The following is a 24,754-nucleotide window of genomic DNA, read 5'->3' as shown; positions in this document are numbered from 1 at the left end:
TTGTGAAAAAAATGGAAATTTGGCAAAATTTTTGAAAATTTCGCAATTTTCAAATTTTGAATTTTTATTCTGTTAAACCAGAGAGTTAGGTGACAAAAAATAGTTAATAAATAACATTTCCCACATGTCTACTTTACATCAGCACAATTTTGGAAACAAAATTTTTTTTTGTTAGGACGTTATAAGGGTTAAAAGTTGACCAGCGATTTCTCATTTTTACAACAAAATTTACAAAACCAGTTTTTTTAGGGACCACCTCACATTTGAAGTCACTTTGAGGGGTCTATATGGCAGAAAATACCCAAAAGTGACACCATTCTAAAAACTGAACCCCTCAAGCTACTCAAAACTACATTCAAGAAGATTATTAACCCTTCAGGTGCTTCACAGGGACTAAAGCAACATGGAAGGAAAAAATGGACATTTTAATTTTTCCAACAAAAATTTTCTTTTAGCATCAATTTTTTCATTTTCACATGGGTAACGGGATAAAATGGATCCTACTGATAATTTGTTGGGCAATTTCTCCTGAGTACACCGATACCTCATATGTGGTCATAAATCACTGTTTGGGCGCACGGCAGAGCTCAGAATGGAAGGAGCACCATTTGACTTTTTGAATGGAAAATATGCTGGAATGTTTAGCGGTTGCCATGTCGCGTTTGGAGAGTCCCTGTGTGCCTAAACATTGGAGCTCCTCCACAAGTGACCCCATTTTGGAAACTAGACCCCCGAAGGAACTTATCTAGATGTCTGGTGAGCACTTTGAACCCCCAAGTGCTTCACAGAAGATTAAAACACAAAGCAGAGAAAATAAAAAATCATTTTTTTCTCAAAAATTATATTTTAGCAAGCTAATTTTATTTTCCCAAGGGAAACAGGATAAATTGGACCACAAAAGTTGTTGTCCATTTTGTCCGGAGTACACTGGTACCCCATATGTCGGGGGGAACCACTGTTTAGGCGCACAGCAGGGCTCAGAAGGAAAGGAGCGCCATTTGACTTTTTGAATGGAAAATTAGCTCCAGTCGTTAGCGGACACCATGTCGTGTTTGGAGAGTCCCTGTGTGCCTAAGCTTTGGAGCTCCCCCACAAATGACCCCATTTTGGAGACTAGACCCCCTAAGGAACTTATCTAGATGCATAGTGAGCACTTGAACCTCCAGGTGTTTCACAGAAGTTTACAACGCAGAGTCGTGAAAATAAAAATATTTTTTTTCCTCAAAAAATTATTTTTTAGCCCACTAATTTTTATTTTCACAATGGTAACAGGAGAAATTGGACCCCAAAAGTTGTTGTCCAGTTTGTCTTGAGTATGATGGTACCCCATATGTGGGGGTAAACCACTGTTTGGGCACACGTTGGGGCTCGGAAGGGAAGTAGTGAAGTTTTGAAATGCCGACTTGATGGAATGGTCTGTGGGTGTCATGTTACGTTTGCAGAGCCCCTGATGTGCCTAAACAGTGGAAACCCCCACAAGTAACCCCATTTTGGAAACTAGACAGCCCAATGAACTTATTTAGATGTGTGGTGAGCACTTTGAACCCCCAAGTGCTTCACAGAATTTTATAAGACCCAGGCATGAAAATAAAAAATCATTTTTTTTCCACAAACATAATGTTTTAGCCCCCTATTTTTTATTTTCCCAAGAGTAACAGGAGAAATTAGACCCCCAAAGTTGTTGTGCAATTTTTCCTGAGTACCACTGTTTGGGCACACGTCGGGGCTTGGAATGGAGGGAGCACTCTTTGACTTTTTGAACGCAAAATTGGCTGGAATAAATGGTGGCTCCATGTCGCAATTGGGGACCCCCTGATGTGCCTAAACAGTGGAAACCCCTCAATTCTAGCTCCAATCCTAACCCCAACACACCCCTAACCCTAATCCCAACCCTAATCATAACCCTAACCACAACCCTAACCCCAATACACCCCTAACCCTAACAACAAGCCTTTCCCTAATCCCAACCCCAACCCACCCCTAAACCTATTCCTAACCCTAATTCCAACCCTAACTCTAATCCCAAACCTAATTCCACCCTAACCTTAATTCCAACCCTAACCCTAATTCCAACCCTAACCCTAATACCAACCCTAACCCTATTTCTAACCCTAACCCTAATTCCAATCCTAACCCTAATTCCAATCCTAACCCTAATTCCAACCCTAACCCTAATTCCAATCCTAACCCTAATTCCAACCCTAACCCTAATACCAACCCTAACCCTATTTCTAACCCTAACCCTAATTCCAACCCTAACCCTAATTCCAGCCCTAGCCCTAACCCTAGCCATAGCCCTAACCCTAGCCCTAACCCTAACCCTAATTGAAAAATAAAAATATTTTCTTTATTTTATTACATGTGCCTGCCTATGGGGGTGATAAGGGGGCGGTGATTTACTTTTTTTATTTTGATCACTGTGAGAGTTTATCACAGTGATCAAAATAAATGAATGAATCTGCCAGCCAGCATATTATGGTGGGCGCACTGAGCATGCGCCCGCCATTTTCCAAGATGGCAGCGCCCATTCAGGAGGGACGGCGAGACACCGGGAGGCAGAGCGGGACATAGGAGGTACCGTGGAGAGTGAGGGGGGGGATCAGACAGTGGGGGGGACAGGAGGGAAGGGGAGGGGAAGTAGATTGTGACAGCAGCGGCCCATCGCTGCTGTCAGTCCGTGGCGGGGGCCGATCGCCCCTGCCAGCCGTGTGGGGGGGTCATGTTAGTGTCTCCAGCCATGTCCGATGCTAGTGCAGCATCGGCCATGGCTGGATTGTAATATTTCATCAATTTTCATTGATGAAATATTACTATCGCTCTGATTGGCTGTTTCACTTTAACAGCCAATCAGAGCGATCCTAACTATGTGGGTGCAAAGCCACCCCCCCTCGGCTTAACTGCATGTTGTCCTGTATCTGCGGGTCGGGTGACATTTCAGTGACCCCGGTCACCCGACCCACAGGACCGCTATTTATAGCATGACGCCTACGGGGGCGTCATGGGTCATTTGGGCATGACTTTTCATGACACCTACATAGGCGTCATGGGTCGTGAAGGGGTTAAATGGATAAATAGGTCATGGAGGGCTCTTCAAGCATGACAGTGACCCAAAACACACAGTCACGGCAACTAAGGAGTGGCTCCATTACAAGAAATTCAAGGTCCTGGAGTGGCCTAGCCGATCTCCAGACCTGAACCCAATAGAACATCTTAGGAGGGAGCTGAAACTCAATGTTGCCCAGGACAGCCCCGAAACCTGAAAAATCTGCAGAAGATCTGTATGGAGGAGTGAGCCAAAATCCCTGCTGCAGTGTGTTCAAACGTGGTCAAGAACTAAAGGAAACATCTGACCTCTGTAATTACAAACAAATGTTTCTGTACCAAATATCAAGTTCTGTTTTTCTATTGTATCAAATATTTATTTCATGCAATAAAATGCAAATTAATTATGTAACAATCATACAATGTGATTTTCTGGATTTTTTTTAATATTACATTTCTCGCAATTGAAGTGTATATATGATAAAAATTACAAACCTCTCCATTCTTTCTAGGGGGAGAAACGTTCAAAATCGGCAGTGTAACAAATACTTATATATTATTCTGCTTTCTACCTGAACAGGTATGGTACTGCTCTCTGCCTATACAATATTTTCTGTACATCTCACTGCCTCTACTATATATACAGTACTAATTTCTACCTGTACTATATGTACTCAGCTGATTTCTGCCTTTACAACATGTATTCATATTAATACAACATATCCTGTATGTCTTCTTACTTGTAAAATGTGTTATACTGTTTTTAACTGGTGCTACATACATGGGGGTGCATATGTAGTCATACACTGTCTATTCATATTTTTTTATTAGTATAAGTGCATAGGTAGATGAGGGATGGTGGAATGGCCACAATGGTCCCCAGATCTTACCCAGATAGACTTATTATTTTTGGGAGTTATCAAAGATTAGATATATTCAAGAAAACCGTGCACATTTGATAACATGATTCAACTGTATACCTACTTCTGTAACCCCGTGTTTAATGCTTACCAGTAGTCATGAGCAAACATCTTAAAACATGCACGCTTGGGAGTGATCCGACCATCTGGGCATGCTCGCATTTTATGTTCGAGTCCCTGCGGCTGCATCATTCGCTGCTGTTAGACAGCCTCAACACACGTGAGCATCGCCTGTTTGTTAGGGAACCTCCACATGTGTCCAGGCTGTCTAATAGCAGCGAATCATGCAGCCGCAGGGACTCGAACATAATCTACGAGCGCGCCCAGATGGTCGGAAAACAACTGAGCAAACTCAGATAAATTATCCAAGCATGTTCAATCATCACCACTGACTAGAACAATATATACTTTACTGTGTATACTGATCTGCTCTATATTTGTACTATACTTACTGTACCGTTATCTACCTCTATTATCTGCATTGTACTGCTCACACGCTGTACTGCATGTACCATAATACTCTTCTAAAGCACTACATGTAATGTAATTCTATCTACCTGTATTGCCTGCAGTGTACAGCTCTCCACGTTACATGTTCTGTACTGTTTTGTAATTGTGCTGAATGTACTGTACTGCTTACTACCCGCACTAGGCATGGTTTCCTACTCTGTAATATACAAAGTATGCCATTCTTTACCAGTGCAAGAATAAGCTATTCTTTTAGACAATAAGGGCTTCATTTTTACTGTACAGTGAGTACTGTAAAGGACCCCCAAGAAGCGTATTTTCTGAATAAAGAGATTTACAGCTTTCAGTACTTCTTTTTTACAATATATCAGTAATAAATAGTTAATTGTATTTGTTATAGATTTAATACACAAATAATGACTAGTTTTCTGTAACTGTTTGATGTTAGACATTGACCGAATCTTCGTGATTTGGCTCCTGCCACTATTTTTGATTTAAAATGAAACAACTAAGGTGCAATTGAAGTGTAGACACTCGGGTTTAATTAAAGAGGTTGAAAAGTAATATCCTAGGAAACGTTTAGAAATTGCAATCGTTTCTCTAGAAAAACATTCAAATTTGAGAGTCCTCAGTGGTTGATACCTTTTAATGGCTAACTGAAATGATGGTAATAGATAGCAAGTCTTTGAGACTACTCAGGTCTCTTCATCAGGCATAGAACCTGTGTAGTTTCCAAAGCTACTATTTATTAACATCTTTTCAGTTAGCCATTAAAAGGTGTCACTGAGGACTCTCAAATTTGAATGTTTTTCTAGCCACCAGCTAACACAGTATAAAGATATATTTTTCCTGTATCAATCATTTTTCTACAAAGCCTCCCCGTTTCAATGGCTCAAAAGTAATTGGACAAATTAACTTTCCCTTAAATAACATTTTAATTATTACTTTGTCGATCCTTTGCAGGCAATGCCTGCTTGAAGCCTGGAAGCCATGGATGTCACCAAATGCTGTGTTTCCTACATTGCCAGACCTTTACTTTGTTTGTGGGTCTTTCTACCTTATGTTTTGTCTTCAGCCTGTGAAGTGCATGCTCGATGGGGTTGAGATCTGGGGATTGACTTGGCCATTGCAGAATATTCCATTTCTTTGCTTTAGAAAACTCCATGGTTGCTTTCACAGTATGTTTTGGGTCATTGTCCATCTGGACTGTGAAGCGATGTCCAAATCAATCTTGCTGCATTTGTTTGAATCTGAGCAGAAAGTATCACCTTGTACACATCAGAATTCGTCCGGCTGCTTCTGTCTTCCTTCACTTCATTAATAAGCACTAGTGACTCAGTGCCACTGTAAGTCATGCATGCCCATGCAATGAAAGTGCCTCTGAGTCTAAGAACACTTGTTCGAAACGCGTCCAGTGCTCTTCTGGCAAACCTTTCCTCAGGTTTTTCCTGTCAGTTTTTTTTGTATTTTATGGAATTTATAATAAAAATCTTTGAATTTTTTCCTTCATAGCTGGATTTTTTCTTCAAGGATTCATGCCACATATTGTCTTACAGGGACGTGATCCGTGCATGGAAGGAATCTAGAGTTTTCAAAGTGTGAGCTGAATATCTTTCCCTACTGCAATGAAAGTGCCTCTACAATGTTTTACAGAGGATGTGGTGTGCTTTGGATCATGAGCCGTTCCAAGCCTTCTCCATACTTTCCTCTTCACATTGTTATGGTAAAGGTTGATCTAGGCTTCATCTGTCCAAAGAATGCTTTTCCAGAAATGGGTTGGCTTCTTTAGATTTTTTTTGGCAAAGTCTAATCTGGCCTATCTATTTTTAAGGCTGTGTGGTAGATCGTTTTGCTTGGCTGCTTAGCGAGATAGTCACAGGAATATTTCTTGTTTAAAATTATAATTTGTTTATTAAAAAGAGGCTTCATAAACCAGTCCAAACAAAAGAAATAGACATGTACAATCTTCTTGACATAAACAAAACAGCATTCACTACAGCCCTTATAACTGCGGGGTTCACCCATACAGGAAACAGCATTCAGTCCTGTTTACCATAAGCCTAGCTCTGGAGGTCCGCTCCCCTTCAGAGTACACAGGACAATCACCAGCGCATTCTTTTTTTTCGCGGAATGTACCAAGCTGTTGATTTGGCCACTTATAACATTTCTGCTACCTGTTTGATTAATTTATTCTTTTTTTCAACCTAATGATGGTCTGTTTCTCTTTCACTGAGAGCTTCTTTGACAGTATGTTGTGGGTTCAGAGCAACAGCTTCCAAATGCAAATGCAACACCTGGAATTAGCTCCAAACCTTTTACCTGCTTAATTGATGATGGATTAATGAGGGAATAGCCCAATAAAAGCTTTTGAGATAATTGTCAAATTACTTTTGGTCCATTTAAAAAGAGATAAGCACACTACCCAAGCCCATTTCCTTCACAAAGGAATAGGCAACATTTTAAATATCAATAGAACATACTGATCCTTGTAGAAATTAAACTACATCCAGATAAAAAAAGTGTGCTAGAAACACTAATTTATTAAAATACCAATTTTTATTTCAACAACATATAAATATAAAACAAGGTGCCTCATACCATAGAAAAATCAGAGTTTAGCGTATGCACAAGTTTAGGAAAAATAGAAACAATAAATAACATATTTCATTGAATATATATCTGTCAGAATATTATATATATGACAATAACATGTATTTCTGAGATAGGAAAGTGTTATATATCTGTTGGTGAGCCGTGATAGAGTTCAGTTTTATGTATAGCACACGGCAGCACTTGTAGCCGTCTTTATGCGCTCTTTTCCCATGTTCGCGATAGGGTTCAGTATTATGTGAAGCACACAGTAGTATTTGCAACCGTCTTAGTGCGCTCTTTTTCTCATATTCTAAAGCATGCGATTTATTAAGCTATGCGGTTCACCGCAATATTATGTTTTATGTATTGGAGCGTTTATTTAAGTGCATGTCATGCAAATTATAATTAACGAGGCCATGTGGCAGTTGCAATATATAATAATAAAAAAGGAGCATTTTATAAGGAACTTTTTCTAATGAGCATACATATAAAATAAAAGGAGGATAATTTTTTTCTGGCAATTTTTATTTGCAATTGCAGCTAAATAGTGCGCTTTCACTCATGTGCAAAATTATGCAAATGTAGTGTGTGAAACTGCGGCTTTTCTTGCAATATTATACCTTATATTAATGTTACTCTAACTATTCAGTGCCATATGAGGTTATAGTGATATTTTTTCATAACAATTTTTTTGAGCGCTAAAAGGAAATATTCCTATTATTGTGATTATCATATATATAATATTCTGACAGATATATATTCAATTAAATATGTTATTTATCGTTTCTATGTTTCCTAAACTTGTGCATATGCTAAACTTTGATTTTTCTATGGTATGAGGCACCTTGTTTTATATTTATATGTTGTTGAAATAAAAATTGGTATTTTAATAAATTAGTGTTTCTATCACACTTTTTTGATCTGGATGTAGTTTAATTTCTACAAGGATCAGTATGTTCCATTTAAAAAGAGGCAGCTGTAATTCCTAAACATTTACACCAATTAGGATGTGAATACCCTCAAATTAAAGCTGAGTCTGCACTTTAAGCCCATATTGATTGTGTAACTGTATAGTTTGGTATACAGCTAAAATTTGAGAACTTATGTCACTGTCCAAATATTTCTGGATCTAACTGTATATATTCAGCATGGAACCACTTAAGCAGCTGAGATAAAATTTAAGATGTTTGTAGTACAATATATTTCAATAGTCTACATACAATATCATACTTACATCCATATGTGCTTAGATGGTTTGCTAGATTTGTAATGTAGTTCTCGGTGTCTTTTTTCCTTATTCTAAATAAACGATTTAAATCAAGTTATTAAACATATAAAAGACTGAAATGTTCAATAGTTATATTGTTATCTATAAACTTTATATCTGTATCATCCTTTAATCCAAAAATCTGATAATCCCAATGGTATTCAAATACATTTCTCGACAATAAAATTGCAACTCCAAGAAGGAAAAGTCATGAATTTTTGGAAGTCACAGGACTGATGGACACTTTAGGTGATATGTAAATGATAAAAAGAAATACATGTCAAAACATCTTGATTTATTCAGTATAAAAAATGAGTGCCACAAGCAGAAATACACATAGTTAAATGTTTTTACATGCTATTGATAAAGTTATTAATTGTTGTCTGAGGATTGTTCTGCCACGCTGAATTCATTTGTGCAAGCAAATCATCAAGATCTGCTGCCACCAGCTGCCTTTACCATTGCCAAGCAATGATGTCTCAGATGTGCTTGATGGGAGACAAGTCTGGAGATGCTGCATGTCATGGTAGCATGGCCACACAGGCAGCTCAGAGTAGCATGAGCAACATGCGGCTTAGCAGTGTCATGTTGAAATAAGGCTCCTGGGACATTTTGGAGAAACAAGCGTACCACTGGTCCCATGACCAAATAAATGTAACACTGAGCTGTTAGTGAGTGTATCTGAAATTGAAATTAGAGAAGTCCAGCTACCATATATTATTCCACCCAACACCATAATCTCAGGAGTAGGACGGGTGTGGGACATTCCTTTGTAAAGGCCTTTTTGTTACATAGCTCATATGGTCGCTAGATGAAACTCTGGCCATCATTGTGTTCAAGACCAAAGCAGAACTCATCGCTGAATGAGCCTCCATTTGTGTCTTTCTCTGTGCCTTGTTAGTCTTTGACAGCAGTAGCGTAAGGTCAACGGTACACCTACGGCTAGACTGTAACCAACCTATAGAAGGTGTAGGTGAACAGATATCCATCACTTTGTGAGTGGACTAAAATCTTCAAGTTGTCCATTTAGAGCGGGACAGCTCAGTCAAAAATAATCAATGTATTTTGACCAGAAGGTTTTAATCATGGTTTCCATAATTCCACGATTTTTCCTTCCAGGTGTTACAATTTCAGTGTTGAGGGGTATATTTCATAGCAGAATCTATGTTTGTAGGATGTTTATTACTATAATATGAGTCTAATTAACACATTGTTCATTTTTAATTGCCTGTATTTAAGTTTAAGAAATTGTTAATGTACCCTAATACTTGTGAACCATTGCTAACATTTAGCATGTGCGATAGTTAAGTTCTCTCTGGTTCGTCTCACATCTCACATCTTACACCTTCATCTTATGATGCATAAGAGGCCACTGCTTTCTGTGACTTCACAATTACTTCAGATCTAGACCTGGTTCTCTTGGGCACAATAGTAATCAATAAATCAATAAGCAACCCTGGCATTCCAATTTGAAGAAAAAGACTTTTAGAGTCACACAGCTTCATTAGGGTGTTTGTACGCAATGTCTTTTTCAAGCTGGGGTCTACTCTAAAAAACACCTGAAAAAAGCGCTAACTAAACACTCAAAAGTAAAAACATATGCATTTCTATGTAAAAATGATTTGCTGTTATCACGTTCAGTATTCTGAGCATCTTTTAACTACTTCAGGTTTTCAAAGATGCCAAGTGGTTAAAAGAAATGAGCAGACCATTCTTCAGGCATTCCCCGCTGAGTAGACTTTCTATACCTAATAATAGAATTCAAGGGGAAAGCTCAAAAGATGAATGTAAGACGCCCATTTGTCTTTTTGGGTGTTTCACCAGCGTTTTTGCTTGAAAAACCACTAGCGGTATTAACATTGGAGTTAAAAAAAAAAACCAATCAAGAAAATACCAGTAAGAAAAGAAAAAACACAAAATTGCTCGAAAACCCTACAAAAAACTGTAATCAAAAACATTGAAAAATTGATCAGGAAATGACCAGAAATGCTAAAATGTTGCTTCAGGAAAAAAAATTCACTACCATTTCCTGAATCGTCTTCCTCTTAAAAAACTCTGCAGGTTTGCCCTCCTGAAAAAAATGTTGTGCCTTTAAATGAATGCCTTATTCAAGGAACACCTTATCACTTGCAAACAGATCCCAATCTCAAGTCTGCACTGCAATACTATAACTACCCTCCTGTCATATCTCTGTCCTACAACTCCAAACGTATTAATAATGACTATTTTAATCAATTTATAGCGCCATTAATTTTACAGCGCTTTACAGACATCATCATCACTGTCACCACTGATGATCACAATCTAAATTCTCTATATGATACCAAATAAATCGGGAGCCTAACAGCTCATATAAGAATCAGGTAGCAAAACTTTATGCAAGAAGTCGACAATTGCCTATTTTGGAAGTGCCATGTATTTTTGATGTGCCTTACATAGGTTTTCATTAAATTCCCTATCAGTATGTCTTTGGAAGGTGGGAGGAAAGCAGAGAACCCGGAGGAAACCCACAAAAACACGGGGAGGACATACAAACTCCTTGCAGATATTATCCTTGGTGAGATTTGAATACAGGACCCCAACGCTTCAGAGCAAGAGTACTAACCACTGAATTGCTTCATGCAACTATTTAGCACTTTTAATTCCTTCCTCCACCCCCTTAACACATCTCTTATCCCAGTTAAGGACTGTTTTAAGCAGCCCCTCTTCACAATTGTAAGGTTTTCTACCTTTATAACCAGCTTCCCCCTACTCTCAAAATAATACCTTACTGCCTACTACACTTATTATTATAACACCTATGTATTAGGTGTAATAATAATATTAGCAAATACCTCCATTAAGAAATGTAGTATAGTTTTTCTGATTTGCTATGTCTCTTTCTCTCTGTCTCCTTTGGGGTGAAATGGTGAAAAAAAAGCAATTCCAAAATGTGTTTTGGGTGTTTGCTTTTACAACATTTCTTCTGTAGTAAAAAAAAATCACATAGTGAAATAATTCTCTCACTAAGTATGATCAAGGCGATACAAAATTTGCATATTTTTTTTATTTAACCTTTTGTTGATCGACTTTTGTGAAGGATTGTCTTCTATGCCCTCAGTTTCCAGTTTTTTTTTTTAAATTTAATTCCCTTTTATTAATTTTAGTATACAAAATAAAAATAGAACACAAAAGAGTAAAGGACAATATGAATATAATCACCCATCATGAAACCAGCATGGTTCCATTATAGTGGAATCCCAATAACAGTATGTCCTAAAACCAAACTATACTTAGGGAAAGAGTACCTCGTCCACCGCTACTGCCCCGTGCCACATTACGGACACAGGACTTAAACTCCACCCAATGAAACCAAGTCTTATCTTTCATAAGAATTGCTAATTGAAGCTGTGAGATCCTCTATCAACACTACTTTGTTCGTTTTTGAAAACCAAAGTGAAATTGTCAGGATAGAGTCTTTTTTTCCAGAGCAGTAGACTACACGCTCTTGCAGTTGAGACTACATGTCGATCAATAGAATGTTTATATAATGTAAAGGGAATGTTGCAATGACAGAGCAGGACCAGTGTCAGTCTTCTGAGTCCCCTCCACACATGGACACCCCATTAATTGCATACATTTAGCTATATGTCATTTTGCGTTTAAGAGGTTAACCCTTAACGATGTGGACAATTTTTGTTTTTCTGTTTTCATTGTTTCTTCACCTATTGTGCAATGAAATGGGGAAAAAACCCACAATGCCACTATTATTTTTTGGATTACATTTTTAGGGTTTGTGCAGTATTAATCCCCTGAGCACATGATTCTTTAGGTAAGAATAATTACAGTATGTTAATAGCACACATGTATTTTTTTTATTACATTTTATAGGCTTTTTGTAAGCTTAAATAAATCTGAACTTTGCAAAATAAAAAAATGAAAAATTGGTGTATGCATTTTTTCGAGTCTTTTTTTATTACTATTACACTACTATATATACTTGTATATAAGCTGAGTTTTTCAGCACTTTTTTTGTGCTGAAAATGCCCCTCTCGGTTTATACACGAGTCAACTGTCCCAGAGGGCTGGCAGGGGAGGGGATCGGCAGAGCAGTGGGTCACAGGAGGCAGGAGCCGGAGGCTGTGGCTTTAGCTGTGCCTGCTGCTAAATAGAAATTAATATTTAATTCTCTTATAGCATGCACAGTGACACCTGCAGCAGCCGGCTTCCAGAAGACATCTTACTCACCTTCCTGCGTGCCCTCACTGCATCTCGTAAGTTGCGGCGCCAGCAGCATTTCCTGCTGAGAGATCACATGGCCCGGCTCATTAAGGTAATGAATATGTGCGCCTCTCCCTCTCCACTCCCATAGGTGTGGAGTGAATATTTGTTACCTTAATGAGTGGGGCCACGTAATCGCTCAGCAGAAAGAGCTGCTGGCGCCGGAACAAGATGTATCGAGGGCACGCAGGAAGGTGAGTAGGATGTTTGTTTTTTTTTTAATAGGAAACATGACTACAAGGATAGGGGATAAGGATCCATGCATACAAGAACAGGGACTGGGGAGCCATGCATACAAGGATATGGCATAAGGAGCCATGCATACAAGGACAGGGACGGGAGGGCCATGCATACCAGGACAGCAATGGGGGAGCCATGCATACAAGGATAGGGGATAAGGAGCCATGTATACAAAGACAGGGACGGGAGAGCTATGCATACCAGGACAGGGACGGGGGAGCCATGCTTTAAGGATTCCGGATTTCCCATTGAGCCTGTTTTGTCCTTGTCCAAGATGGAGTCTGGTACTTCTCCCTGCTCTTGAACTTTTCTGTCCTGCTATTTTAGTCTGAGTCAGATCTTCCTTGCCTGAGTATTTTGTTGCTGTTGGCTCCTGAGCTTCTGCCTGTTTCTTGTGGACTCCTTGCTGCTGCTGCTCAATACTCTGTGCTCTACCTCTCCAAGTTCTGCTGCCTTCAGTTCTTTGTGCTGCTCCATGATCCTGACTGGGATTACCTATTGTCTGGACTTATGGTGTGGAGCTACTCGCCTCTGGAACTGCGGTGGTCAATAAGAGTTTCGGACACAATTATTTCTTCCTGGACTGTGTCTGTTGGGCTGTGGTGCTGGACTTGAGCGGGACTTTTCAGCCCAAAAGGTACATTTAGAGACCTTCTCTTCCAACGCTCAACCTGTGTATTGCTGGATTTCCACGTTTAAGTGCTGTGTGTATTCTCACTTATATTATTGCTGGACTTCCACATTTAAGTACTGGGTGCATTCACCCTCATATTAATGCTTGACTTCCATGTTTAAGTGTCGTTTGCACTCCTGCATCATATTACTGCTGGACTGGTTCTTATTAGTGGTCACGCCCCACTATTCAGTTTGTTTAACATTTCTATATTGTGCTGTGAACTTGGTTCCACTTCTTACTTTGTTAATTACTCTCCTTTGCCTCAGCTTTGGTCTCAAATTCCTTTTATTCCATGCAACCAGATTCCATAGTACCCATATAATTGTTACAGGATACTTAGGCCAAATAAGGAATCTGCTGGGATAATGTCGACTGAGACAAAGTTGGATCAGTTGTTCTCTGTGATCAACTCCTTACAAGGGGACATAGAGGCTTTGCAAAACAAGGTTGCTAACTGGGAGGCTCATTTCGGGAAGGCGCTTCAGGATTTAAATAATCAAATAACAGCACGGGTGCCTCCACCTCCAGGGCAGCCACTGCCAACCAGCCCTCCCAAGTTACTGCCGTTTAGGTTTAATGGAGACCACTACAAATTTTGTGGGTTTATTAACCAGTGCATTTTGTATTTTGATGTACATGCTGCCTACTTCCATACAGATCGATCCAAATTCTTATGTATTATCATGTTACTTACCTCCTGAGCTCTCGCGTGGGTGAATCCATTTATTGAGACTTGTGACCCAATGTCTATGATGTTTGATGATCCTAATCATCGCACTACAGCTGAAACCACATTGTTATCATTACGTAAGGGTAAGCGTTTTCTCGTTGAATACGCTACTGAATTTAGACAGCTGGCGGTGGATATGGTTTTGGACTGTTGTGCCCAATTACCCATTTTAAGAAGGGACTTTCTAGTGTGATTAAGGATGAGTTAGCTCATGCAGATGCTCTGCAAGATTTAGAGAAACTCATACAGCATTGCGTGCGCATTAACATACAAATTACTGAGCATAGACAGAAGAGATTTCCAGCCTCTAACAGTGTCACTAACTCTCCCCTTTCTCCTAAAGAACCTGCAGGTAAATCCTCTTGGGAAGTTGAACCAGTTCCCATGCAAGTGGATGCCTTACAGTGGCATGAGAGTAACGAGCGCAGGGAGCATCGTTTTCAGGAAAACTTGTGTTTTTACTGCAGACAGTCAGATCACTTCCTTGTCAACTGTCCTAAGCGGCCTCGCAAGGTACTTGCTGCTGTAGGGGAATATGAGGATGAGGATGCTGAGTCTGTTGCTTCTGAGTCCAGTTTTTATGTGAATGCTGTTTTTCATTTCCTATCAGTGATTGCCTCTCCTAAAATACGGAAGGATAGAGACACATTGTTCCCTTCCCATAAAGATCCGGTTGTCGGGACAATGGATCTCTTGTGCAGCCATGGAGGATTCAGGGGCAGGAGGTAACTTTATGGACTTAGCCTTTGCCAAGGAACATGGCATACAGACTCAGCAGAGCGCCACCCCGGTAACCATGGAAACTGTCGATGTTTCCTCTCTAGCTTCAGGACCGGTGGATCAGGAAACAGTACCTCTGGAAGTTTTCATTGAACTCAATCATCAGGAAGTACTATTCTTTATGTTAATTTTTTCACCACATTTCCCTTTAATTTTAGGAATTCCCTGGCTGCACTTGCAGAATTCAGTTATCAACTGGGTGACCAATGAGATCACTTTGCCACCAAGGGAGACATCAGTAACAAGTCAGGCAAGTTCTCGGGATACGGAATGTACCACTGAGGTATCTATGTTAGCATCCATTTATAATGAATTTTCTGATATTTGTGAAAAGAAAATGGCAGATCAGTTTCCTCCTTATAGACCTTATGATTGCCCTATTGAACTAATTCCGGGGGCGGCTATTACATTCAAAAATGTCTACTCACTGGAAGCTCCGGAGCTGCAAGCCTTGGAGGAATACATTGATGAAAATCTGGCTAAGGGTTTCATTCACCCCACCTCATCACTGGCTGGAGCACCCATCTTTTTCATGAAAAAGAAGGATGGAACTCTTAGACCTTGTATAGATTATCAGGAGCTCAACAAGGTAACTATTTGAAACCGTTAGACTTTGCCGTTAATTCCTGAACTGCTGGAAAGAGTACGACATGCTAAGATTTTCTCTAAGTTGGATCTTCGAGGAGCTTATAATGTAATTCGGATCCGCTCTTGGGATGAATGGAAGACAGCGTTTAGATGCCGTTACGGGCACTTCGAATACCTTGTTATGCCTTTTGGTCTCTGCAATGCTCCGGCAACATTCCAACACCTGGCTAATGACATTTTGAGATCCGTTGGACGATATTTTGACTTTTTGTGATTCTTTACAGGAACATCAAGAGCATGTTAAAACTGTTTTGAGACACCTGAAAGAGAATCATCTCTACATCAAACCTGAGAAATGTGAGTTCCATCGCACAGAGATTCAATTTCTGGGTTATGTCATCTTGCCGCAGGGGCTTATCATGGAGGCAAGTAAAATCCAGGCTATTCTTGATTGGCCCGCACCTAAATACGTCAAAGAGGCACAACATTTCATCGGATTCACAAAATTTTATAGATGGTTTATTTGTAATTTCTTTGAAATTGTTCGTCCTATTAGGTAGCTAACCAAGAAGGAAAAGACTTTCTTGTGGTCTACCCAAGCTCAAGAGGCTGGGTGGAGTCTAAAGGGGGCCCCCAAAATTTTGACAGTATGGGGCCAAGAAATTCCTAATGGCAGCCCTGAGTGCAGTTTATGTCCAGATTTCGCAAGGGATTCCGTTCTGCGCTTGGTGTTGTTTGTCTGTCTTCTGCGTATCATCCTCAGACTAATGGGCAGATGGAGCGGTCCAATCAGACTCTGGAACAATATCTTCAATGCTATGTCAGTCATTCGCAGGATGACTGGTTGGAGTTGATTCTTCTAGCAGAGCTTTATTACAACAACTCACAGAGTGCATCTACGAAGGTAACACCATTCTTTGCCAACCTGGGCTATGATCCAAGTATTCTTCCAAGATCCCCGATCGATGCACCAGTGCCTGCAGTTCATGAGAGGTTGGTGGCGATGAAACAGAATCTGGAAACTCTGAAGGAATCACTATCCACTGCAGAGGAGAGATACAAGAAATCTGGCAATAGGATTTGGAGATCTACACCAATGTTTACGGTAGAAGACTCTCTGTTGTTATGCACGAAAAATTTAAAATTGAATGTTCCTTCACAGAAGCTGGGACAAAAATTCATCGGTCCATTCAAGATCTCTGGGTGTTAGGACTCAGATTTCTGCCTCTCCTTTGCTGAAATCTAAGTCTTCACATTCTGCAGTCTCCTGCGCTTTTCCTGCTGCAGAGGAGATTGCAGAGGAGATTGCCCTGCGGCAACTCTCTCCAGAGGCTAAGTCCTTTGTTCCCTCATCTGAGCATGCTCATTGGAGTTTGGGAGTCAGGTGCTCAGGTCCTAGGTCGAATCCCATTGGCTCTTCCTGGAGCCTTGGAGATTTCCGGAAGGTCCCGTTCGGTATAAAAGCGCGCATGGCTGTTCCGCCATGCGCTAGTATTTTCATACTTGCTGCTGTATGTTTGATGATGGATGCTTGGACTGGTGACTGACTTATTAAGACTTGCGAAATAGCGGTGCCATCTCTGCGGCACAGTTTACGCCGCGATGTGCTTGCAGTTCTGCCCGGCGTTCGCAGTTGTGACGCCATGCACACGTCCAGTTAAGGTAGGTCCTTTCGGATGTAGTGACGTTATTTTATAACTACTCCAGTGACTGGTTACCGCGTGTGTGCCCCTGAGTACCTGTGCTGTTAACAGGCTCAGCGTTTTCAGTTCCATTGTCTGCCATTGCAGCTCTGTGTCCATAACAGAGACTGCTAACTTGCACCTGGGTGATATCCTACCCTGTGCACATTACCGCCATAGTGCTCTGCATCTTCTAGCTGCGGTTTTTCCATCCACTGCATGGTGGACCCCGAGTGGCGAAGGCACTTTATTTATATTTTTATTTATTGTCTTCCGTCACTCCTAACACTGGGATCGTGAGCCCAGTTGCCTGCCATCTGAAGTTGCTAAGGACAATGAAGGTACACCCTGTGTTCCAGGTTTCCTTATTAAAACCCGTGTCTCCGAATACTTTTCAGGGTCATATTGCATCTCCTCTTTAGCCTGTGTTGGTGGACGGGCAAGAACAATTTGTTGTGGAGAAAATTCTGGACTCCAGAATCTGCAGTACATCATTAAGTGGCAGGGATATTCGTCTGAGGAGAACTCTTGGGAGCCGGTGAGTAATATCTGTGTTCCTCAAAAAATTGCCTTGTTTCATCAGAAATGTCCTGAAAAATCTGGTCCTGGATCGTCCTGAGGCCGCTTCTAAGATGGGGGTAATGCACGGATTCCAGATGTCACATGGAGCCTGTTTTGGCCTTGTCAAAGATGGAGTTTGGTACTTCGCCTGCCACTGAACTTCCTGTCTGTCCTGCTATTTTAGTCAGGATCAGAAGATCCTCCTTGCCTGAATATTTTGTTGCTGTTGGCTCCTGACCTTTTGCCTTTTTCTTCTGGACTCCTTGCTGCTGCTGGTGCTCGTTTCTCGGTGCCTTATCTCTCCATGTTCTGATCCTTGATCCTGACCGGGATTGCCTATTGTCTGAAGCTACTCCCTCTGGAACTGCGGTGGTCAGTAAGAGATTCAGACACCATTATTTCTTGCTGGACTGTGTCTGTTGGGCTGCGGTGCTGGACTTGAGCGGGACTTTTCAGCCCAAAAGGTACATTTAGAGACCTTCTCCTGCTAACGCTCCACCTTCCACGTTTTAGTGCTGTGTGCATTCTCACTGATATTATTGCAGGACTTCCACATTTAAGTGCTGTGTGCATTCTCACTCATATTATTGCTGGAAATCCATGTTTAAGTGCCGTGTGCACTCCTGCGTCATATTACTGCTGGACTGGTTCGTATTAGCGGTCGCGCCCCGCTGTTCAGTTTGTTGAATATTTCTAAATTGTGCTGCGCACTTCGTTACAATTGCAGAAAGATCTTTGTTAGTTTTGTTTGAACTTCTTTGCTAAATACACTCGTTTGCCTCCGCTTTTGTCTCAGATTAGTTTTTTCCCAAGCAACCAGATTTCATAGTACCCACATAATTGTTACACATGCATACCAGGACAGGGATGAGGGGACAATGCATGCCTGGCTCATACTCGAGTGAAAAAGCTTACCCAGTTTTTGGTGGCAAAATTAGGTGACTCGGTTTATACTTGGGCTGGCTTATATTTGAGTATATATCATAGAATCATAGAATCGCAGAGTTGGAAGGGACCTCCTGGGCCATCTGGTCCAACCCCCTGCTCAAAGCAGGATTCGCTAAATCATCCCAGTCAGATGTCTGTCCAGCCTCTGTTTGAAGACTTCCATTGAAGGAGAACTCACCACTTCTCGTGGTAGCTTGTTCCATTCATTGATCACTCTGTCAAAAAGTTTTTTCTAATATCTAATCTGTGTCTCCTCCCATTCAGTTTCATCCCATTGCTTCTAGTCTTTCCTTGTGCAAATGAGAATAAAGTTGATCCTTCTACAATGTGACAGCCCTTTAGATATTTGTAGACAGCTATTAAGTCTCCTCTCAGTCTTCTCTTTTGCAAACTAAACATTCCCAAATCCTGCAACCTTTCCTCATAAGACAGGGTTTGCAGACCGGTCACCATTCTGGTCGCTCTTTTCTGAACTTACTCCAGTTTGTTGATGTCTTTTTTAAAATGTGGTGCCCAAAACTGGACACAATATTCCAGATGAGGTCTGACCAAACAGGAGTAGAGGGAAATAATGACTTCACGTGATCTAGACTGTATGCTTCTGTTAATACATCCTAGAATTGCATTTGCCTTTTTTGCTGCTGCATCACACTGTTGACTCATATTCAGTCTGTGATCTATTAGTATACCCAAGTCTTTTTCACATGTGCTGTTGCTTAGCCCTATTCCTCCCATTCTGTATATGCTTTTTTCATTGCCCAGATGTAGTACTTTGCATTTTTCCCTGTTAAAAACCATTCTGTTAGTTGCTGCCCACTTCTCCAGTTTATTTATATCTTTTTGAATCCTCTCTCTCTCTTCTCTAGTATTAGCTATCCCTCCTAGCTTTGTGTCATCAGCAAATTTAATCAGTTTACCCTCAATTCCTTCATCTAAATCGTTGATAAAGATGTTGAACAATACAGGGCCCAGGACAGAGCCCTGTGGTACCCCACTTGAGACATTCTTCCAGTTGGATGTGCAGCCATTTATGACCACTCTTTGGGTCCGATCACGAAGCCAGTTATGAATCCACCTAACAGTTGCCTTGTCCATTCCATACTTAGTCATTTTTTCAATAAGGATTGTATGAGATACTTTGTCAAATGCTTTGCTGAAGTCAAGATATACTATATCTACAGCATTTCCTTGATCCACCCAATCAGTGATTCCATCATAGAAGGAAATTAAGTTAGTCTGACATGACTTATTAGTTACAAACCCATGCTGACTCTGTTTAATCACTTCATTCTTATCCAGGTGCTGACATACATGTTGTTTGATAATTTGCTCAAAGATCTTTCCTGGTATAGAAGTCAGACTCACCGGCCTATAGTTGCCTGGGTCCACCTTCTTCCCCTTTTTGAAGATAGGAACAACATTTGCTCTTCTCCAGTCTTCTGGGACTTCACCTGTTCTCGAAGAATTTTCAAAGATTATGGAGAGGGGTTCAAAAATTTCTTCTGCCATCTCCTTCAGTACTCTGGGGTGTAATTCATCTGGACCTGGAGACTTGAATTCATTTAGGTTAGCTAAGTGTTTCCTCACTATATTTCTGTTTATAGATATCCTGGATTCTTCTATTCCCTTAATGGGACAATGAAGAACAGTTGATGTTACATTTCCTTTCTGAGAGAAAACAGATGCAAAATAAGAATTTAAAAGTTCGGCCTTCTCAACATCCTGTCTTACCATTTCATCATTTTCATCCTGTAAAAATCCTATAGCATCTTTGACTTTTCTTTTACTTTTGACATATCCCCAAAATCCTTTATTATTGCTTTTGACATCTCTTGCAAGCCTCAATTCATTGTCAGCTTCAGATAATCTGATTTGTGCCCTGCAGGTTTTGCAGACAGCATTATATTCTTGTTTAGATATGCCTCCCTCTTTCCATTTTATAAACATTTTTTTCTTCCTTTTTAGCATGTGCTTAAGTTCTGTGTTCATCCATCCTGGTTTCCTTAAATGCTTCCTATTCTTCCCTCTTTTCAGAATTGTTAACAATTGTGCTTTGAGAATTTCATTTTTCAAGATTTCCCATCCTTCCTGGACATTTTTGTCTTTAAGGATATCCAGCCATTGGATCCCTCCAATTCTCATTCTGAATCCCTTAAAATCTGCCTTTCTGAAATCTAACCTTGACGTCTGAGTCTTCACAGGTCTTCCTCCTCTAGTTATCCAAAATTCTAAAATAGCATGGTCGCTGCCTCCTAGGGTCCCAGCCACTTTTACCTCCTCAACCATTTCCTCCCTGTTTATAAGGATTAGATCCAAGGTAGCCGTTCCCCTTGTTTTCTCCCCTACCTTTTGGAAAATAAAGTTGTCAGCAAGAGAGGATAAGAATTTCCTTGACCTGTTAGTTTTGCCTGAGAGAGATTCCAAACAAATGTCTAGATAGTTGAAATCTCCCATGACAACTATGTCATATTTTTTGGAGAACTTGGCCATTTGATGCATAAAGAGTTCATCCATATCTTCAGCTTGCACAGGCGGCCTGTAGTAAATGCCTACAATGGTGTCCTTTCCATTGTTCTGTCCTTGTATTCTTACCCAAACAGTTTCCACAAAACTCCCAGTCTCTGAAGCTTCAATCTCTGTGCAGATATACGCGTTTCTAACATACAATGCGACACCTCCTCCTCGTTTATCAAGTCTGTTTCTTGCAAATAAGTTGTATCCTTCTAGTCTTGTATTCCAATCATGTGTACTGTCCCACCAAGTTTCAGTGATTCCAATGACATCATATTTCTTTTCCTGTGTTAGTAGTTCCAATTCTCCTTGTTTGTTGCCCATGCTTTGTGCATTAGTATAGAAACATTTTAGTTTGTGATTGGTTTCTCTTTCTCCAATATTTGTATTAATTAGTTTCTTTTGTCTTTGTTCTTCCTTTCCACTTCTAATAGCAGAGTTCTCAATAGCATTTGTCAGGTGTTTGGCTTTTTCTGGTCTTTCGCTTCCCTTCCCATGTTGTTCTAGTTTAAAGCTCTCCTTACAAGTGTAGCAAGGCGACCTCCAAATACATGTTTTCCAGTCTTCGTAAGGTGCACCCCATCTCTAGCAAGTAGTCCATCGTAAAGGTAATTCAATCCGTGATCCATAAATCCAAATCGTTGCTGACGGCACCATCGACGTAGCCAGTTGTTCACCTGCAGAATCTTATTCCACCTCCTTGTTCCATGGCCATCCACTGGGAGGATGGAAGAGAAGACCACCTGCGCTCCCAGTTATTTCACTTTCTTGCCTAAGTTTTCAAAGTCTCTGCAGATGGTTTCCAGGTCGTTTCTTGCGGTGTCATTTGTCCCCACGTGTAGTAGCAGGAATGGGTAGTCATCTGTAGGTCTGAAGAGTCCTGATATCCTGTCAGACACATCTTTAATTTTTGCACCTGGAAGACAGCACATTTCTCTTGAAGTTATATCCGGTCTGCAGATAGCGGCCTCTGTTCCTCTCAACAGGGAATCCCCCATGACCACCACTCTCCGTTTCTTCTTCACAACGTTTTTCTTTCTCCATCCAGGAGGACTCTGAAGGCGTACAAGGTTGCTGTTTGTGGGCAAAGTCTTATCCTGATGTATATCTTCATCGTTTTCCTGCGTGAGGGCCTGGTACTGGTTCCTGAGAAGTATGGGTGCTGACTGCCTCCTGATGCTTCTCTGGGTCACATGTTTCCATTCCTCTGTTTCTTCAGGTGCACTTCGAATTTCTTCTCTTTCTGTAACATGAAGAGATAATTCTGCTCTGTCTAAGAACTCTTCACCTTCCTTAATGATCTTCAACGTAGCTAACCTCTCTTCGAGATTGTGCAACTTTTCCTCCAACAGGGACACAAGCTTGCATTTGTGGCATGTGAAGTTTGGCTTTTCCACTGGTAAGTCTGTGAACATGTAGCAAGAAATGCAGCTCACCAAATGGCTCCTGGCCTCTTCCATATTGAGATTTCTTAAAAACGATGAAAGATGAGCCAAAATTCGCTCGCCAAAAGGCGCGCGGTTTTCCGAATTCCTCTTTTCAGCTGCAACGGCCAAAACCCAGTGATCGTTGAGCTCGCGGAGACTCTTCACTTATCCCAGAAGGCACTGGGAATATGCAAATGATCTCCTCAAGACTCTTCCCCTGGTTTTCCGATTTCCTCTTTTCAGCTGCAACGGCCATACCCTAGCTGGTAATTCATTTTTTCTTTTTTCTTCAATAGAGCTGTGCAATGGCTGTTTTATTGCAGGGCAAGCTGGTATTTTTTATTAATATCTTTTGGTACATATGCTATGTTTTTTATCTCATCACATTTTTTGAGAGAGGTGCATAAAACAAAATGGTAATTTTGGCATTACAATTTTTTTTTCTTCACAACAGGTGATATACAAGTTAAACAATTTTATATTTGATAGATCGGAGTCTTATGGATGCAGCAATACTTACCGGTAATTAGGGATGAGTGAGCATATTCGTGGGTATTTGGTACTCGACGAGTATTGCGGTACTCGCAGCACTCGAACCAAAGCGAGTATTTCACTACTCGCCTCGCTATTCGGTTCTCCCGCCCAGCATTTGCCAATCACAGTAATGCCGCACCCTTCTTGGTTGTGGGCGGCATTACTATGATTGGCTGGCCGCCCAGCTTCCTATGAGTCATCAATCATAGCCTGGCACTAAGCCCTGCCTGCCGCTGCCATTTACTGCACATTGCATGCAGAACACAGCTAGTGTAGGGAGAGTGTGAGCAGCTGCTAGGGAGACCATGCAAAGAGAAAAGGTCGCACTTATCGAGATGGAAGTTTCACTGATTTATTGACATCATAAACATGTCAAGTCGGGGAGTGACATAAGGAGTGCAAGAAAGGCTGACAACGGCCGTTTCGCGCTGCTCGAGCGCTTCAAAGGGTCAAACAGTGGGGGGAAGTGCCGGGTTCATATGCAAATCACATCACTCCGTACCTCCTCTCTCCACAGCTGCTGTCTAAATGACATTGGTGAATTAAAAACATGCTGAGATGCATTATAACATACAAAAGCATAAATACAACTTACTGCACAAGCAGAAAAAATGGTTACATCGAGAGATAAATTACAATGCATATTCATATATCGAAGACTACTGTTATTTTCATATGTCGAAAACTACTATTTTTTCTTTTCTTTTTTCTTATGGAAAACATCTACAATCATATGTATTCAGAGACCAAACTGTCTCACTATTATTATAATGAACTATTAATATACTCACAGAAAGAAAAAAAAAAAAAAAAATTTTTCAAAAAAATTCTCCCAAAATTTTTTTTTAAAAAGATTTTTTTCAAAAAAATTTTTTAAAAAAAAATTTCTTTCCTGAAATGAAAAATACAAATTGTGTGCAACTTAATATCTGTTTTTTCATAAACGACTATGTACATGCATAGCTGTGTCTTATTATGGATAAACACAAAAATGGACTATCAATGACAAATCTCAATCCTAGCGGACAGAAACCGCTGCACTGAAAACACACAATGTATATGTGCACGTATACTAAACAAACAAAAAACAAGTCACTAAACGATTCAAATGTTACGGGAAAGAAAACCCACCAAATTCAAAAAGATGTCTTTGCCTCAAATATGTGAAAGTTCATCAAACTGCGATAAAAGACTCCAGAAAAAAGGTTCCAGCCAGAAAAGCCACATGTATACATATGTGACCTAGTTCTCCTATCAACATCAAGGGAAATGAGGGAAAATATAAACTCCTTCATAAAAAAACAGCCATGTCTATTCTATCATTAAAACCCAGCGGACCTGTCGCCTGTGTATTCATAATCCACCTGGATTCTCGTCTTAACAAGATTTTGTTTAAATGCCCTCCCTGCGGCGGTAAAACCACCTTCTCGATTCCTGCAAAGGAGAGAACATTAGGGTCATTTCCATGTGCATCTCTTACATGGTTAATTAAACGTGGGACTCCTTTTCCCGTTCTAATGGACTTAAA

General features: G+C 40.5%; 1 protein-coding gene across 7 annotated transcripts in view; it reads right to left on the bottom strand.

Annotated features, from left to right (window-relative positions):
* ERICH6B (glutamate rich 6B) overlaps window positions 1-24,754 on the bottom strand; it is a 440,905-nt gene that overhangs the window by 157,536 nt on the left and 258,615 nt on the right. For all 7 annotated transcript variants that reach the window (XM_073580272.1, XM_073580271.1, XM_073580276.1 and 4 more), the window contains one exon: window positions 8,257-8,321. In XM_073580272.1, coding sequence (XP_073436373.1) covers window positions 8,257-8,321 — 65 coding nt within the window. The remainder of the gene's footprint in view (window positions 1-8,256; window positions 8,322-24,754) is intronic.

The sequence above is a fragment of the Dendrobates tinctorius genome, unplaced genomic scaffold (assembly GCF_039654945.1).
Source record: "Dendrobates tinctorius isolate UK_male_01 unplaced genomic scaffold, ASM3965494v1 ptg000064l, whole genome shotgun sequence".
Lineage (NCBI taxonomy): Eukaryota > Metazoa > Chordata > Amphibia > Anura > Dendrobatidae > Dendrobates > Dendrobates tinctorius.
This window is presented reverse-complemented; position numbering and strand designations above follow the sequence as displayed.